The following is a 14,368-nucleotide window of genomic DNA, read 5'->3' on the forward strand; positions in this document are numbered from 1 at the left end:
GCCACACGGCTGATCTGACGCCCCTCCCCTCGCTGGGGTGCGGAGGAGAATAGAAAGAAAACAGGCAAAAATTGGTGGGTCGGGATAAGGGCAGTTTAACAGAACAGCAAACAAAGGGAACAGTAACAACAACGATACAGAAAAAGGGGAATACACAAAACAAAACAGCAGAATGCAGAGAGCAACTCTCAACTCCCGCCCGCCGCCACTGCGTGCTCCCGAGCCGCGACTGCCTTCCCTCCACCCAGCTCCCCCCAACCAGAACCTGGCATGATGGCACATGGTATGGAATACCCTGTTCTGTTTGGCCAGGTTGAGTCAGCCCGCCTGGCTGTGTTCCCTCCTGGCTCCTGGTGAAAATTAACCCTGTCCTGGCCAAACCCAGGACAATATCCACCCCTTCTATACCATCTACGTCATGCCCAGGTCCCCCATTGTCCAGTTGATCACCACCACTTCTCCTGTCTCCAGATATCATTCCCTTAGTCTATGGATCATCACTCTAAAGTGTCCATTGTGTTCATTTAATCCATGACTTCAGGCTCCATCTGTCGTAACGGTCTTCCGTGGCAGGAGAGGTGATGTGTGGTGATGGGCAGTCGCTTGTTGCATCCGGAGCTCATGGCTGATGTATCTGGTGCGGCCCGTGCCCACAGTCTGCAGGTTGGAGATGTCGATCTCAATGAAGTTGCTGGGTGCCAGTTGTTGAAAACCAGGTCCAGTCCCATCATCGCTGTGCTCTGCTAGGTGTTCATCAAAAAGTCCATCCTTCTTTAATCTGGACGATTCTTACTATGATACTACTGGTATAACATGTAACAATTATAATAGTGATAACAGACAGTGACAGGGCTATTTAACAATTAACTTTATACAATTTATTTATGGACTATTCTCGCCCAAAATCAAATCCCCATGAGGTACACATCGGACTTCCCCCATCCTTCTGCATTACCCACCAGGAACACCCAGGTCCTTGAGCAAAAGCAATCCCGCAGGCGGGCTTGCCTTTGCCCGAGGCAGGACTAACCCAGACTGTCTTCCCTAAGATGTTCCGCATGTGCACTACAGGGACTTTATCCCCTTCTACTGGGCGCTGAGGTTTTGACTGGGCAGGACCAGCCCGGTTGGTGGACCCTCTGGTGTTAACCAACCAGGTGGCCTTTGCTAAAGGAGTATCCCAGTTTTTGAAAGTCCCACCCCCCATTGCCCTCAAAGTGGTTTTTAGCAGCCCATTGTACCTTTCAATTTTTCCAGAGGCTGGTGCATGGTAGGGGATGCGATACACCCACTCGATACCGTGTTCTTTGGCCCAGGTGTCTATGAGGCTGTTACGAAAGTGAGTCCCGTTGTCCGACTCAATTCTTTCTGGGGTGCCATGTCACCACAGGACTTGTTTTTCAAGGCCCAGGATGGTATTCCGGGTGGTGGCATGGGGCACAGGGTAGGTTTCCAGCCATCTGGTGGTGGCCTCCACCATTGTGAGCACATAGCGCTTGCCTTGGCGGGTTTGTGGCAGTGTGATGTAGTCAATCTGCCAAGCCTCCCCATATTTATATTTTAGGCATCGTCCTCCATACCACTGAGGCTTTACCCGCTTGGCTTGCTTGATTGCAGCGCATGTTTCACATTCATGGATAACCTGTGCGATGGTATCCATGGTCAAGTCCACCCCTCGGTCACGAGCCCATCTGTATGTTGCGTCTCTTCCTTGGTGGCCCGAGGTGTCATGGGCCCACCGAGCTATAAAGAGTTCACCCTTATGTTGCCAGTCCAGATCCACCTGCGCCACTTCAATCTTAGCAGCCTGATCCACCTGGTGGTTGTTTTGATGTTCTTCAGTGGCCTGACTCTTAGGGACGTGGGCGTCCACGTGACGGACTTTTACAACCAACTGCTCCAGCCGGGCAGCAATATCTTGCCACAATGGGGCAGCCCAGATAGGTTTGCCTCTGCGCTGTCAGTTGTTCTTCTTCCATTGCTGCAGCCACCCCCACAAGGCATTGGCCACCATCCAAGGGTCGGTGTAAAGACAGAGCACTGGCCACTTCTCTCGACTGGCAGTGTCTAAAGCCAGCTGGATGGCTTTCCCCTCTGCAAACTGGCTTGACTCACCTTCTCCCTCTGCAGTTTCCGCGACTTGTCGTGTAGGGCTCCATACAGCAGCCTTCTACCTCCGCTGCTTCCCCACAATGCGACAGGACCCGTCTGTGAGCAGGGCATACTGCTTCTTATCTTCTGGCAGCTGCTTATACAGTGAGGCCTCTTCAGCACGTGTCACCTCCTCCTCTGGCGATGCTCCAAAATTTTTGCCTTCTGGCCAGTCCATGATTACCTCCAGAATTCCTGGGCGACTGCGGTTTCCCATTCGGGCGCGCTGGGTGATCAGCGCGACCCACTTACTCCACGTAGCATCTGTGGCATGATGCGTAGAGGGGACCCTCTCTTTGAACATCCAGCCCAGGACCGGCAATCGTGGTGCTAGGAGGAGCTGTGCTTCAGTGCCGACCACTTCTGAAGCAGCTCGAATGCCTTCATATGCTGCCAGAATCTCTTTGTCAGTGGGAGTATAGCGGGCCTCAGATCCTTTGTATTCCCGGCTCCAAAACCCCAGGGGTCGACCTCGAGTCTCCCCTGGTGCTTTCTGCCAGAGACTCCAGGTTGGGCCATTCTCCCCGGCTGCGGTGTAGAGCACGTTTTTAACATCTTGCCCTGACCGGACCGGACCAAGGGCTACGGCATGAACTGTCTCCCATTTAATTTGTTCAAATGCCTGTCGTTGCTCAGGGCCCCATTCAAAATCATTCTTCTTCCGGGTCACGTGGTACAGAGGACTTACAATCTGGCTGTAATTTGGGATGCGCATCCTCCAAAAACCCACAACACCCAGGAAGCCTTGTGCTTCCTTTTTGCTGGTTGGTGGGGACATAGCTGCTATTTTGTTGATGACATCCATTGGGATTTGACGGCGCCCATCCTGCCATTTTATTCCCAAAAACTAGATCTCTTGCACAGGTCCCTTGACTTTACTTCGCTTAATGGCGAAACCAGCTGTCAGAAGGATCTGAACTATTTTCTCCCCTTTCTCAAAAACTTCCTCCGCTGTGTCACCCCATATAATGATGTCATCGATGTACTGCAGATGTTCTGGAGCTTCACCCTGTTCCAGTGCAGTCTGGATTAGTCCATGGCAAATGGTGGGACTGTGTTTCCACCCCTGGGGCAGTCGATTCCAGGTGTACTGGACGCCCCTCCAGGTGAAAGCAAACTGTGGCCTGCACTCTGCTGCCAAAGGGATGGAGAAGAATGCATTAGCGATGTCAATTGTAGCGTACCACTTGGCTGCCTTTGACTCCAGCTGATACTGAAGTTCTAGCATGTCTGGAACGGCAGCACTCAGTGGTGGTGTGACTTCATTCAGGCCACAGTAGTCTATTGTCAGTCTCCACTCTCCAGTAGATTTTCTCACTGGCCATATGGGACTATTAAAGGGTGAGCGAGTTTTGCTGATCACTCCTTGACTCTCCAGCTGGTGGATCAGCTGATGAATGGGGAGAAGGGAGTCTCGGTTGGTACGATATTGTCGCCTGTGCACTGTTGTGGTAGCGACTGGCACCTGCTGTTCTTCAACCCCCTGCAGCCCCACAACGGAAGGATCCTCCGAGACCAGGCAAAATGGACAGCTGTTTAGTTTCTTCTGTCTCCAAAGCAGCTATGCCAAAAGCCCACTGATACCCCTTTGGGTCCTTGAAATACCCTCTCCTAAGATAGTCTATACCAAGGATGCACGGAGCCTCGGGGCCAGTTACAATGGGGTGCTTCTGCCACTCCTGCCCAGTGAGGCTCACTTCAGTCTCCAACACAGTCAGCTCTTGGGACCCTCCTGTCACTCCAGAAATACAAATGGACTCTGACCCTTTGAAATCTGATGGCATTAAAATACACTGTGCACCAGTGTCCACTAGAGCTTTATACTCTTGTGGATCTGACGTGCCAGGCCACCGAATCCACAGCGTCCAATAAACACGGTTGTCCCTTTCCTCCACCTGGGTGGAGGCAGGGCTTCTCTAATCCTGATCAGAGAAATTGCTGCTCACCTGCTGTAAAAATGACTTGGAGGTCCCTTCCAGAGGATCGGAATCAAGATCAAACTGCCTACCTGGCCAGGAGAGCTGGCTGCTGGAAACTGGAGCAGCATTTTTCCTAACAGAATCCCCTTTTGTGATTGTTTTACCTCGCAACCCATGCACTCGTGCCTCTAGGGTTGAGGTAGGTTTTCCATCCCACTTCCTCATGTCCTCTCCGTGGTCACGCAGGTAAAACCACAGGGTGCCCCGTGGTGTGTAGTCTCTGTATCCTCTCTCCTGAGCAGAGGAACGCTTGCCCCTAATAGCTGAGATGCGGGCCCGCACAGGTGGGGAGTAGGACATATTCTCTTTGATTTGCTGGACCTCCCGGGCCAGTTTTTCCACAGCTGAGACAAGGGAAGAAGAGAGTTTCCTCATATTGCCGGAGTCAGACAGCCACCTCATGCACTGTTGGTGCCTCCTCACCTTTCCAGTTTACAACTGCCAGTGAGTTGGCATATGAGGATGGTGCGCTCTGCACAAACTTCCTCCACATAGATGCTGTGCACTGGACTTCATCTGGGTCTGTGGGTACCTGCTCATCGTCTGTGTCATGGTAAACGAGCTCCCACACAGCTAATTCCCTCAAGTACTGAATACCCCTCTCCATATTGGTCCACTTGCCAGGATAGCATACAAAATCGTCACTGAAGGGGTACCTCTCCCTCACGCCTGACAGAAGTCTCCTCCAGAGGCTGAGGACTTGTTCCTTTTTCCCAATGGCCTTGTCAATGCCCCATTCCCTGGCCAGAGATCCCAGCTGCTTGGCTTCGTTGCCCTCTAATTCCAAGCTGCTGGCCCCGTTATCCCAGCACCGCAGCAGCCAGGTGACAATGTGTTTGCCTGGGTGGCAGCTGAAATCTTTCCGCATGTCTCGCAGCTCGCTCAGGGACAGGGACCGGGTGATGATCTCTGTCTCTGTCTCACACGATGACCCTGGCTCATTGTTATCCTTCCCGGACCGATCTGATTTCTTTGCGTCTTTCTTTAGTTTTACAGGGGCAAGTGCAACCAGCACAGGTTAGTCATTGGGCTCAGTTGCGATGCCTGTGGCTGGAGCTGGAGCAGCTGCCATGCCAGCTGGGGAAACCGAGGCAGACCATACAGCCGTGGCAGTGGCAGTGGTGTTGCTGGTCGGGGTGGCTGTGACTGCCTGCTGGGCTGGATGGGCTCAGGGCCGGCTGGGGGGGGCAGCGCCAGTTGCAGTGCCTGCCGCTTCATTTCCCCCCCTTTCCCCTTTAAGGCACTGAACAGTGTTGAACATGGCTCGGTAGGCATGGGCCAGACCCCAGCACGTGGCGGTGATTTGTGTCTCTCTGGAGTTCCCAGGGTGGCAGCACACTTTTTGCAGATATTTTACTAGTTTGTCCGGATTCTGTACTTGCTCAGGGGTGAATTTAAATAACATAGGGGGTGTCCACTGCCATAGGTACTTACCCATGCCATCCCACACACCCACTTGCTCAGAGGTATCCAGCCCCGGGGCAGGTCTCTGCACGAAGTTGTTAACTACTTGTTTAACCCTAAACAAGACCCAAAACTCATTCAGGAGGCAGAACAATAGGAGCGTGCTGGCCTGAGCATCCCACGGGTACTCGAAATTCTCAAAAGCCCTTAGGACCAGCCTGAAGGAGAGAGGGGGGGTGAAAGAGTGGGGGAAGGTATCCCCTCTGGTTTTCCCCATAGAGTGGGTTCTATTATTAACAGATTCTAAGAAATAGGATCCAAGGTACGGAAATGACCGCAGTGCTGCATGCAAATACAAGCCTAATTTCATGCACAGTGATGTTATCATGTCATAAGTTGGTATCATACAGTACAGCAAAACTGTCATCCTAATCCTTTTCCCCGAGGTAATGAACATCACCACAGGGAACATGTACAGCAAGTACGGATTCAAATACCAGAGCCATTTGATCAAAGACAGAAACTTTTTTGCCGGTGACTATTTAACTAACACAATAAATGCGTATAACAAAAACTAAGAAAGCCGTTTTAAAACACGCTGCCATAATCCCCGCCCCATGCTTCGGCACCAAATTTAATGTTATGATTCACCTGTGGCCAGTAACAAAAGCGCCATGCGGCCACCCCTTCCCCCGCTGGGGTGCGGAGGAGAATGGAAAGAAACAGGCAGAAACTGGTGGGTCGGGACAAGGGCAGTTTAACAGAACAGCAAAAAAAGGGAACAGGAACAACAACTATACAGATAAGGGGAATACACAAAACAAAACAGACCGCAGAACAGAGCCGCTCTCCCGAACCACCGCCGCCGCGCGCTCCCGAGCTGCGAGTGAGTTCCTTCTGCCCAGCTCCCCCCCCACCAGAACCCAGCATGATGGCACATGGTATGGAATACCCTGCTCTGTTTGGCCAGGTTGGGTCAGCCCATCCGGCTGTGCCCCTTCCTGGATTCTGGTGAAAATTAACCCTGTCCTGACTGAACCCAGGACATGTAGGTTCTGCACAAACAGACAGCTGTCCAGGTCTCCGGCTGCAGGGAGTGCCTGAGCTTTGCACTCGTACCGGAGGTCAGCAAAGACAACAGCTGTGTTCGGTGCGACCAGGTAAATGATATGCTCAGCCTGTTGGCAGAGCTGAAAGAGGAAGTGGAGAGGTTAAGGAGCATCCGGGAGTGTGAGAGGGAGATTGACTGGTGGAGCCACACCCTGCCATCCCTGAGGCCAAGGCAGCAGGAGGCGGCTCCACAAGAAGCAGAGGACCCCCTACAGTCTTTCCACCAAGCAGAAAGAGTGGACCCAAGAGACAGGGGGGAATGGAAACAGGTCCCTGCTCGGGGCGGCAGGTGAATCCCCTCCTGGCCTCCGTCATCTCCCCAGTTGTCCTTAAGCAACAGATATGGGGCTCTGGAACGTGAGGGCCAGGCAAATTAGGATCCAGGGGGTTGCCTAGGACGAGTCAGTCAGCCCCACACATTACGACTGCCCCTGTTAAGAAAAAAAGGAGGGTAACTGTCATAGGCGATTCCCTTCTGAGGGAAACAGAGGGCCCGATATGCCAACCAGACCCATCCCACAGGGAAGTCTGCTGCCTCCCTGGGGCCCGGGTTAGGGATGTTGCTAGGAAACTCCCCGGTCTGGCGCAGCCCTCTGATTATTACCCACTATTGGTAATGCAGGTTGGCGGTGATGAGGTCACGGAAAGAAGTCCCAAGGCCATCAAAAGGGACTTCAGGGCACTGGGGTGACTGGTTGAAGGATCAGGGGCACAGGTGGTGTTTTCCTCCATCCCATCAGAGGCAGGGAAGAGCACTGAAAGGGGCAGGAAAACTCACCTGATTAACAGGTGGCTCAGAGACTGGTGCCATTGGTGGAATTTTGGTTTCTTTGATCGTGGGGAGGTTTACATGGCACCGGGCCTGCTGGCGACAGATGGAGTCCAGCTGTCTCAAAGGGGAAAAAGGATTCTTGCCCATGAGCTGGCAGGGCTCATCGAGACGGCTTTAAAACAGATTCGAAGGGGGAAGGGGCCATCACCCAGCTTACTAGAGATGAGCCCAGGTGTGGCATGCCGGGATTGGGGGTGAGATCGACAGCCCAGCTCAAGTGCATCTACACCAATGCACGAAGCATGGGCAATAAACAGGAGGAGCTGGAAGCCATTGTACAGCAGGACAGCTACGACTTGGTTGCCATCACAGAAACATGATGGGTTGACTCATGACTGCAGTGCTGCACTGGATGGCTATAAGCTCTTCAGAAGGGATAGGCAAGGAAAGAGAGGTGGTGGGGTGGCACTGTATGTTAGGGACTGCTTTGATTGTATAGAGCTCGACGATTGTGATGACAAGGTCGAATGCCTATGGGTAAAGATGAGGGGGAAAGCCAACAAGGCAGACATCCTGCTGAGGGTCTGTTATAGGTCATCCAACCAGGATGAAGAGGCAGATGAAGTTGTCTACAAGAGGCTGGCAGAAGTCTCACAATCACTAGCCCTTGTTCTCGTGGGGGATTTCAACTTACCAGACATCTGCTGGAAATACAACACAGCAGAGAGGAAACAGTCTAGGAGGTTCCTGGAGTGTGTGGAAGATAACTTCCTGATGCAGCTGGTAAGTGAGTCGACCAGGGGAGGTGCCTCGCTAGACCTGCTGTTTACTAACAGAGAAGGACTGGTGGGAGATGTGGTGGTTGGAGGCCGTCTTGGGCTTAGCAACCACGAAATGACAGAGTTCTCGGTTTCTGGTGAAGAGGGGGGGTCAGCAAAACCACCACCATGGACTTTCTGAGGGCAGACTTTGTCCTGTTCAGGATGCTGGTTGAGAGGATCCCTTGAGAGAGAGTCCTGAAGGCAAAAGGGGTTCAGGAAGGGTGGACATTCTTCAAGGAGGAAGTCTTAAAGGCACAGGAGCAGGCTGTCCCCATGTGCCGCAAGACGAACCGGCGGGGAAGACGACCAGCTTGGCTGAACAGGGAGCTCTTGCTGGTACTCAGGAAAAAAAGGAGGGTCTACCACCTATGGAAGAAAGGGCAGGTGACTCAAGAGGAGTACATGGGTCTCGTTAGGTCATGCAGAGAAGAAATTAGAAAGGCAAAAGCCCAGCTAGAACTCAGGGTGGCCACTGTTGTAAGGGACAACAAAAAATGTTTTTACAAATACATCAACAACAAAAAGAGGGCCAAGGAGAGTCTCCATCCCTTATTGGATGTGGAGGGCGATATTGCCAACAAGGATGAAGAAAAGGCTGAGGTACTGCCTTCTTCGCTTCATCTGTCCACCTGGACACTTACAAGTCTATGGGGCCGCATGGGATCCACCCAAGAGTGCTGAGGGAACTGACGGAGGAGCTGGCCAAGCCACTCTCCATCATCTATCAGCAGTCCTGCCTAACAGGGGAGGTCCCAGAGGACTGTAGGATTGTCAATGTAACACCCATCTACAAGAAGGGCCGGAAGGAGGATCTCAGGAACTACAGGCCTGTCAGCCTGACCTCGGTGCCGGGGAAGATTATGGAGCAGTTTGTCTTGAGTGCGCTCACGGGGCATGTGAAGGACAGCCAGGGGATCAGGTCCAGCCAGCATGGCTTTATGAAAGGCAGGTCCTGCTTGACCAACCTAATCTCCTTCTGTGACCAGGTGACCTGCCTAGTGGATGAGGGAAAGGCTGTGGATGTCATCTACCTGGACTTTAGTAAGGTCTTTGACAGCGTTTCCCACAGTATCCTACTGGAGAAACTGGTTGCCCATGGCTTGGATGGGTGTACTCTTTGCTGGGTAAAGAACTGGCTGAATGGCCGAGCCCAGAGAGCTGTGGTGAATGGAGTTAAATCCAGCTGGCGGCCAGTCACAAGTGGTGTTCCCCAGGGCTCAGTTCTGGGTCTGGTCTTGTTTAATCTCTTTATCAATGATCTGGGTGAGGGGATTGAGTGCTCCCTCAGTAAGTTTGCAGATGACACCAAGCTGGGCGAGAGTGTCGATCTGCTTGAGGGTAGGAAAGCTCTGCAGAGGGATCTGGACAGACTGGATCGATGGGCTGAGGTCAGCTGTATGAGTTTCAACCAGGCCAAATGCTGGGTCCTGCACTTGGGTCACAACAACCCCATGCAATGCTACAGGCTTGGGGAGGAGTGGATGGAAAGCTGTCTGGTGGAAAAGGACCTTGGGGTGTTGGTCGACAGCCAGCTGAACGTGAGCCAGCAATGTGCCCAGGTGGCTAAGAAGGCCAATGGCATCCTGGCTTGTATCAGGAATAGTGTGGCCAGCAGGAGTGGGGAGGTGATCGTGCCCCTGTACTCAGCCCTGGTGAGGCCACACCTCAAGTGTGTTCACTTTTGGGCCCCTCACTACAAGAAGAACATTGAGTTTCTGGAGCATGTCCAAAGAAGAAAAATGAGGCTGCTGAAGGGTCTAGAGAACAAGTCTTATGAGGAGCGTCTGAGGGAACTGGGGCTGTTTAGTCTGGAGAAGAGGAGGCTGAGGGGGGACCTTATCGCTCTCTACAACTACCTGAAAGGAGGTTGTAGTGAGGCAGGTGTTGGTTTCTTCTCCCAGGTAACTAGCGATAGGATAGGCAATGGCCGTTAGCTGCATCAGGGGAGGTTTAGATTGGATATTACTAAAAATTTCTTCACTGAAAGAGTGGTCAGACTTTGGAATAGGCTTCCCAGGCAAGTGGTTGAGTCCCCATCCCTGGAGGTTTTAAAAAAACATGTAGATATTGCACTTCGGGACATGGTTTAGCAGGAATGGTGGTGTTGGGTGGATGGTTGGACATGATGATCTTAGAGGTCTTTTCCAACCTATGTGCCCTGGGTTCGGCCAGGACAGGGTTAATTTTCACCGGAATCCCGGAAAGGGGCACAGCCGGACGGGCTGACCCCACCTGGCCAAACAGAGAAGGGTATTCCATGGGTTGTGCGGTTTGTGTTGTGTTTTCTCCTTATCTGTATCATTGTTGTTCCTGTTCCCTTTTTTTGCTGTTGTGTTAAACTGCCCTTATCTCGACCCACCAGTTTCTGCCTGTTTCTTTCCATTCTCCTCCGCACCCCGGTGGGGGGAGGGGCGGCCGCATGGCGCTTTAATTGCCGGCCGCAGCCAAACCATAACACTATGATTCTATGATTCACTTGCTCAGAGATGACATCTGGAATGAGCTGCTCCATCACCTTTCCCAGGATGGAGGTGAGGCTGACCGGCCTGTAGTTCCCTGGGTCCTCCTTCTTGCCCTTTTTGAAGATTGGATGGACACTGGCCTTTCTTCAGTCCTCGGGCACCTCTCCTGTCCTCCAGGACCTCTCAAAGATGATGGAGAGTGGCTCAGCAATGACATTTGCGAGCTCCCTCAGCACTCGTGGGTGCATTCCATTGGCGCCCATGGATTTGTGGGCATCCAGATCGCTTAAGCGATCCCTCACACAGTCCTCCTCCACCAAGGAAGGTCATCCTCTCTGCAGGCTTCCTCTCTTACCTCCAGGGCATGGGATGCCTGAGAGCCAGCCGTAGCACTGAAGACTGAATCAAAGAAGGCATTCAGTAACTCTGCCTTCTCTGCATCCTCTGGCACCAGGACACCCACCTTGTTCAGCAGCGGCCCCACATTATCCCTGGTCTTCCTTTTGCTGCTGATGTAGTTGAAGAAGTCCTTCTTGTTGTCTTTGACATCCCTTGCCAGATTCAATTCCAGATGGACCGTAGCCTTCCTCGTTGCATCCCTGCATGCTCTGACCACATTCCTGTACTCTTCCCAAGTGGCCTGTCCCTCTTTCCATATTCCATAGACCTTTCTCTTCCATCTGAGTTCGCTAGAAGCTCCTTGCTCATTCATGTGGGTCTCCTGCCTCCTTTGCTAGATTTCTTGCTCAGAGGGATGCACCTATCCCGAGCATGGAGTAAATGGTGTCTGAATAGCAACCAGCTCTCTTGGAGTTCCCTGCCTTCGAGAACCCTGACCCACGGGATTCCTCCAAGTAGGTCCTTGAAGAGGCAAAGTTAGCCCTCCTGAGGTCCAAGGTTGTGATCCTTTCAATTCATCAGGGTTCTGTTATTTATTTACATGTTTAGCTTGTTGATGTGATTTGCATCTGTGCTCCCTTTTACATGCAACACCACTCCTCTGCCAGTATGCCCTATAGTCGCTCCTGCATGCTGTATACCTTTATGGTTCTTCAGTTTTATGGTGAGATTGCTCTTGCCTAGTCAAAATTTCCACCTTTCTGTGAACAGAGCTGTTATGATAGCCACAATGGGAAGAGCAAATAAATACAGTAATCTCAGGGCCATTTAGTTGTGTTTTCTGGAACATTGATACATAAATGTGAGCACATTGCAAAGAATTAACAGTGTGCTTATGAAATCATTTTATCCTACTTTTTAGGATGTTTCTGGAACTATTTCTTTTGGGTTTTTGGAAGATCATTCTCAGAGCTAATGAAATAGTTATCTTTTGCAAGTATTGTACTTGCTATAAATGTAGGTTTCTGATGCTTTGGGTCTAGTTTTGCAAGGCTGTAAAGGATAATAGGGTACTGGTATGCAATCAAGTTCTTGCAGCTTGAGTTCTTGCATCAGCTGATGCATAGTAACAGACAGTGAATATACAGCTAAGCCACACTGTGGACTAATTATGAAGTAATGCATGTTTGCTAAGCTAGCTATTAAACTATGTTTTTATAACCAGCATAAAGGTAGAACATTGAGATGATTAAAGCTGCAGTGTTTCCACTTTGCAACTGGAACAGGCTGCATTGTCATTTCCCAGATCGCTCTGATCTTCTGTGCTGTAACTGGAAAAGATGAAGTGTGTATTAATACACTCACGATGTATAATAATTTTGTGTAACTTCAAGAAACAAAAGATGCAAAATGTCAATTGTTTAGCATGGTCCTAGCTGCCTAAATATAGAAATACTTAAATCTTGTACATGAAATTAACAAACTATAAATTGCACAAAAACTGTTTCACTCTAAATATGGGTGCAGTTGAAATCATAGCTGGCTCTTTGTTTATAAGATTTTTACATGATTCATGTACAAATCTGGTACGAAAGTCCAAAATATTTTCTTATGATAATGTTGTATTTGGTAACTTTGTACTGAAGTTTGAATCCTGTCTTTTAGCTCTTGACTCTAAAACTTGCTGGTGTTAAATCTCTATGAGTGTCTAATTCAATCTGTTAAGTTTTTTTTTTTATATATATATATGTGTGTGTGTGCATATTAAAAAAATGTGTTTTTCTACAGTGATCTTTCATCAATCTTGATTCCATTTTAATAGGGCCCTATCATGCCTGGCAGTCATTCTGTTGAAAGATTTGTAATAGAAGAAAACCTCCACTGCATCATCAAATCCCACTGGAAAGAGAGAAAGACTTGGTAAGATGCTGCTTATTGTTATGGGTTCCCAGCACTATTTATATACAACCATGGCTTCCCCTAACATCAGGGACCTTCAAAGCCCAGCAGCGTTTAAGTAAAAGTTTGAAGTTCACCATTTCCTGAAGTGTTCAGTGAACTATGGTTGATGGTGTTATCTGGAATAACGTGAGGCTGGAGTATCCTGATCATGGTTTGTTCATGTAATTCAGTAGGGCTGAGGCACCCTGATGATTGCATCCTGGATTATCCAGGATTTCTCTACAGAGGATGGCACAGACCCACTCTTTGCAATGCTGCAGAGACTCTCAATGTGTTTGTACCGTGCTTTCCTGGAGGTATTCAGAAAATGTGTAGATATGGCACTTCGGGACATGGTTTAGCAGGCATGGTGGTGTTGGGTGGATGGTTGGACTTGATGATCTTAGAAGTCTTTTCCAACCTGAATGATTCTATGATTCTATGATTCCAGCACATGCATGATGAGTGTTAAACTGGCTCTGTCTGTAGGTTTCCTGCTGCTCCTGCTTCTTCTTCATCCTATTCTTTTTTCCTCTTTTTGTAATTATATGGAAGAGATAATTGAGCTAGGTCTGCATGGGAGCCAGTACAGTGTCAACAAAGTTTATTATTTAAAGTTCTATGCAGCCATAGGAAATGATGTTGCAACAATGTAGCAAATCTCAATGAGAGACCTTATGGGGAGGGAAGATGGTTTAATTTTAAAATAAAATTGAAGTAAAGCTCATTCACGCTTACCCTCTCAGGCATCAAAACATGAGTGAGTCCCAAGTGGTCTGTCCAGCAGTCGGGCACCAAGATGACTGTATCTGGGTAACCTGTTCAAGATTATTTTAATTGATAAGGGATTCCCACCAGCTACTGAGTCCTCCTCATGTCTCCTGGGTTGTTCTTCATTTGGCAGCTGTGTGCTGGTTTGGGGCCTTTTTGTATGCTTAAGCAGTTGACAAGTGTTTACAATCTTTTGTCTGTCCATCCTGTGTTGGACATCTCTGAGAGTCAGTAGGATTTGCTCACTGTTTCTGTTCTGTATCTCTTTATCTGAGTGTCTTGTGGCTCCTACTCTCTTCTGTTTTCCCACCATTATCTCTTAATGGCTTGAATCTTTTAGTCTGGATGTGGGCTATCACTTCTTTTAGGTTGCCCTTCTTTTCTGCAAGTTGGGTATCCTGATAAGCTGCAGGTAGGGGTGTGCTAGGATCTCGATGACCTGTAAATCTAGGTGATGTTAACATATGCTCTTATAGCCTGTCAGGGAGCCAAAAGAGTAGGGTGCCCTGCAAGGAAAGGGGAGCCAAGGGTGACCCCAGCACAGGCAGGGCAGTGGCACAGTCTGGTGATCGCCAGGCAAGTCTGTAGTGATGAGACAGGGCTGAGATTGAGTCAGTG

General features: G+C 50.0%; 1 protein-coding gene across 2 annotated transcripts in view; it reads left to right on the top strand.

The window, feature by feature from the left end:
* The window catches only part of LOC142365630 (nuclear cap-binding protein subunit 1-like), an 89,810-nt gene that overhangs the window by 12,309 nt on the left and 63,133 nt on the right, over nucleotides 1-14,368 (top strand). For both annotated transcript variants that reach the window (XM_075446611.1, XM_075446612.1), the window contains exon 9: nucleotides 12,861-12,958. In XM_075446611.1, coding sequence (XP_075302726.1) covers nucleotides 12,861-12,958 — 98 coding nt within the window. The remainder of the gene's footprint in view (nucleotides 1-12,860; nucleotides 12,959-14,368) is intronic.

Source organism: Opisthocomus hoazin, chromosome W (genome assembly GCF_030867145.1).
Source record: "Opisthocomus hoazin isolate bOpiHoa1 chromosome W, bOpiHoa1.hap1, whole genome shotgun sequence".
Taxonomy (NCBI): Eukaryota; Metazoa; Chordata; class Aves; order Opisthocomiformes; family Opisthocomidae; genus Opisthocomus; species Opisthocomus hoazin.